The 2799-nt window shown below is 44.1% G+C and overlaps 1 protein-coding gene across 4 annotated transcripts in view; it reads right to left on the bottom strand.

Moving 5' to 3' along the window:
* HEMK1 (HemK methyltransferase family member 1) overlaps positions 1 to 2799 on the bottom strand; it is a 33822-nt gene that overhangs the window by 3340 nt on the left and 27683 nt on the right. For 3 of the 4 annotated variants that reach the window (XM_026857493.1, XM_026857495.1, XM_026857494.1), the window contains exons 8-9: positions 1404 to 1509; positions 323 to 418 (exon numbers count right to left, since the gene is read on the bottom strand). In XM_026857493.1, the coding sequence (XP_026713294.1) occupies positions 323 to 418; positions 1404 to 1509 (202 nt within the window). Of the gene's footprint in view, positions 1 to 322; positions 474 to 1403; positions 1510 to 2799 lie in introns of those variants that run through there. The other variant, XM_026857496.1, reaches the window with a different exon arrangement.

Below are 2799 nucleotides of genomic sequence, written 5' to 3'. Positions count from 1 at the left end.
CCCCCCCCCCCCCCCCCCCCGCTGCTTTCTTTCATGTTCTTTTTGTTGCTGCTTTGACCTTTAAAGATTCTCACTTCAGTAATGACTATGAAACACCACAACTGGTCAAGGAAGGCTCGTATCCCTTTATTAATCCACTGGAAGATAATTTTTCTTACACACACGACATTTTAAAAACTTCTATTATTAGATTGGGGGGAGGGGCAGGACACACACCACATTTTTGCAACTATCATCCCTCTGTACCTTCTTGTGTGAAATGGAAACAGAAGTTACAGAAGTGAATGGACAGAAAACATGAAACTCAGACGACAGTGCTTACCCAGAATCCTTCAGAAGAGAAGGAGCCAGAGCCAGAATTGTTTTGATTACTCTCATCCCATCATCTCCCCCATCCAGTGCATCAAGGTCCTCATAGCTGGAGTGTGGGAATGGGAAAACATTAACAGCAGTCATGTGGCATGAGCCGCACCCTTGAGGATGGAGAAAGGTGCAGGGAACACACCTGAACTCCAGTACTCCTACAGCAGGTGACAGCACTCATGGTTTTTACGTAAAATACAGGGAGTAAGAAGGCAGCTACCACTAGGCTGGGAAACTCCATGTTGAGCATAAACAGAAAACATACCCTGAACTCTTCCTGAAAATTATGAGCCAAATGCAGCCAGGGTCACACAGTTCCAACACGTGACTGTTTTCTCTGTGCTAGCTAGACAGGGAGAGAGTGGGCTGCACAGCAAGGGATCACTTGCTTTACTTCAGCCATGCCAAAAAACAGGTCAGAGTGCCTTCTAACCTAGCAGAGCAAATTAGGATGTAGAAAGCTCAGCTTTCAAAATCTTCTCTGGTGCACACTTGTACAGAGGTGGGTGTGGGACTTTGTTCTGATGCACGTGACAGTTCCAGGGAAGAACCAGCACACACAAGTAGTTCCACATCCCAAAAGAGTTTATTCATGTTTGTGTGGGTTGGTTTGCTTAAGAAAATTATTGGGATAAGAATGGATCATAGCATGTCCACCTAAGTTTTTTCTCCATGACAAAAAGCTGCTCAGATTATTTGTACTTCCTTTCATAAACTTACACCAATTATTAAAAAAAAAAACAAGAAAGACTAACAGGAGAAATGTTCTGAAACAGTTTTTTGGACTGGAAACATTAATTTCAATGTGCGTGCTTTCTCCATTTATAAAAATATTTAAAATAGTTTGGTATTGTTTCAGACCTGTAAGCAGTATCAAATCAAAGTAACACTGTATTATTATATACCATATAAACACACCTACACTATGTACATATACACTATATTTGCATGGTTTGTGTGCAGTTGTGTGTAGTATAAGGAAGCAGACAGAAAACCTTCCTTCAAGGAACAGGAGAAGAAAAATCTTTTTGTCTGATTACCGGAGGATTTCTGTGTCCAAGTAAGCCATGTCTTCATGGAAGACATATGGGGGGTTACTGACTATGAAGTCCATGGGGCCCCAGAATAGCAGCTGCTTGGCAGAACCTAGAAAAGAAAAAAAATCAGAACCAGCTCTCAACCACAGCAATCTTCCCTATGAGTTCAGTGTCAAAATTCTATTCAGGAAACTGTCTCTTCCAGACACAGTGTGTTTCTGTCCTGTGTGTTTGGCTCTCCTTTTCTCTAAAAAAAAATTTATCCTATTTCTTTTTGGGAGAGCCTGGCCTGCTCAATCTCTCACCTTGAATGCAAGAGTGAGATGAAGCTAAGCACAGGTAAAGTATCATTCTTTCATCATCCACTTAGCGGGACATGTTACAAAGCACAGAGCTTTGATGCTCAGGAGCTCTGCACCCATCTAGATGTAAAGCAAGAACTGGAACTTGAGAGACCCCACAAAGACCTAAGTGGAAGCTTAGACCAACTGTCAGGATGCATATCCCTCCTCTTATCAGAGCTGCAGAGGACCTCTAATGAGCAAAAGAGTCAGGCCCTCTCAGCAGTATCAACCATCTAACGGTTTGGTCTTCTGCTCAAAAGGTTCAGCTCACTACGCTCATGCTACTGTCTGGACTGACATGTAGCAGCGTCGAACCAGACACTGTGGAACGATATGAGTGTGGCACTGTCCTCAGGCCAGCCTCTTAGCCCAGGGCTTACCAATGAAGGTGCAATGCCAATGCAGTGACATGTCTTCTGGCTGGCTTACTGCTGTTTGGAGTATGGGCAGCACAAACAGATTTGCAGACAGAAGATTGCGCAGCCATAGCCCTAAGAGGTAGTACAGGGCCAAACAGCAGTGTCAGAAAGGTGCACTAGTGAATCTACACTGCTGGAGCTCCTGGCTCCACAGCTCCTGGCTAAGAAACAGCTGAGCATGCATCCACCTAACTGGATAAGCCTCACCAAACGGCAGCTTTAACTGGTTTCAGCCAGGTCCAGACCTAATTTTAGATAAGGCTGGGCATTTAATCTAAGATAAATATCTGGGCTCCCTCTTCCATCAAGGGAGAGGCAGGCATATACATGTTTATTTAAAGCATTCATGTCAGCATGGAATGAATTACACTCTGTATATACTTGCCTCTCCCCAACAACAGTAGAGAGCACCTGGACTATCAGCTCAGACACAACCTTTAGACACCTAAAACCAGGACAATTCACCTTCTGATGTAGTCAGGGACTTCTCTCAGCTGATAATCTTGCCTGGAAATCTTTGAAGGGAAAACATTCACTAGCTTACTCCTTACTGATCTTTATTAACTTCAACACCCTCCTGACGCCTGCATCCCAAAGGGGTCCCTTGTCTGTCTCTCAAGCCTGCCCACCCACCCC

Source organism: Athene cunicularia, assembly GCF_003259725.1.
Source record: "Athene cunicularia isolate RWA chromosome 12 unlocalized genomic scaffold, athCun1 chr12_part1, whole genome shotgun sequence".
NCBI lineage: Eukaryota > Metazoa > Chordata > Aves > Strigiformes > Strigidae > Athene > Athene cunicularia.
The sequence above is the reverse complement of the archived record's forward strand: the minus strand, read 5'-3'. Positions and strand labels throughout refer to the sequence as shown.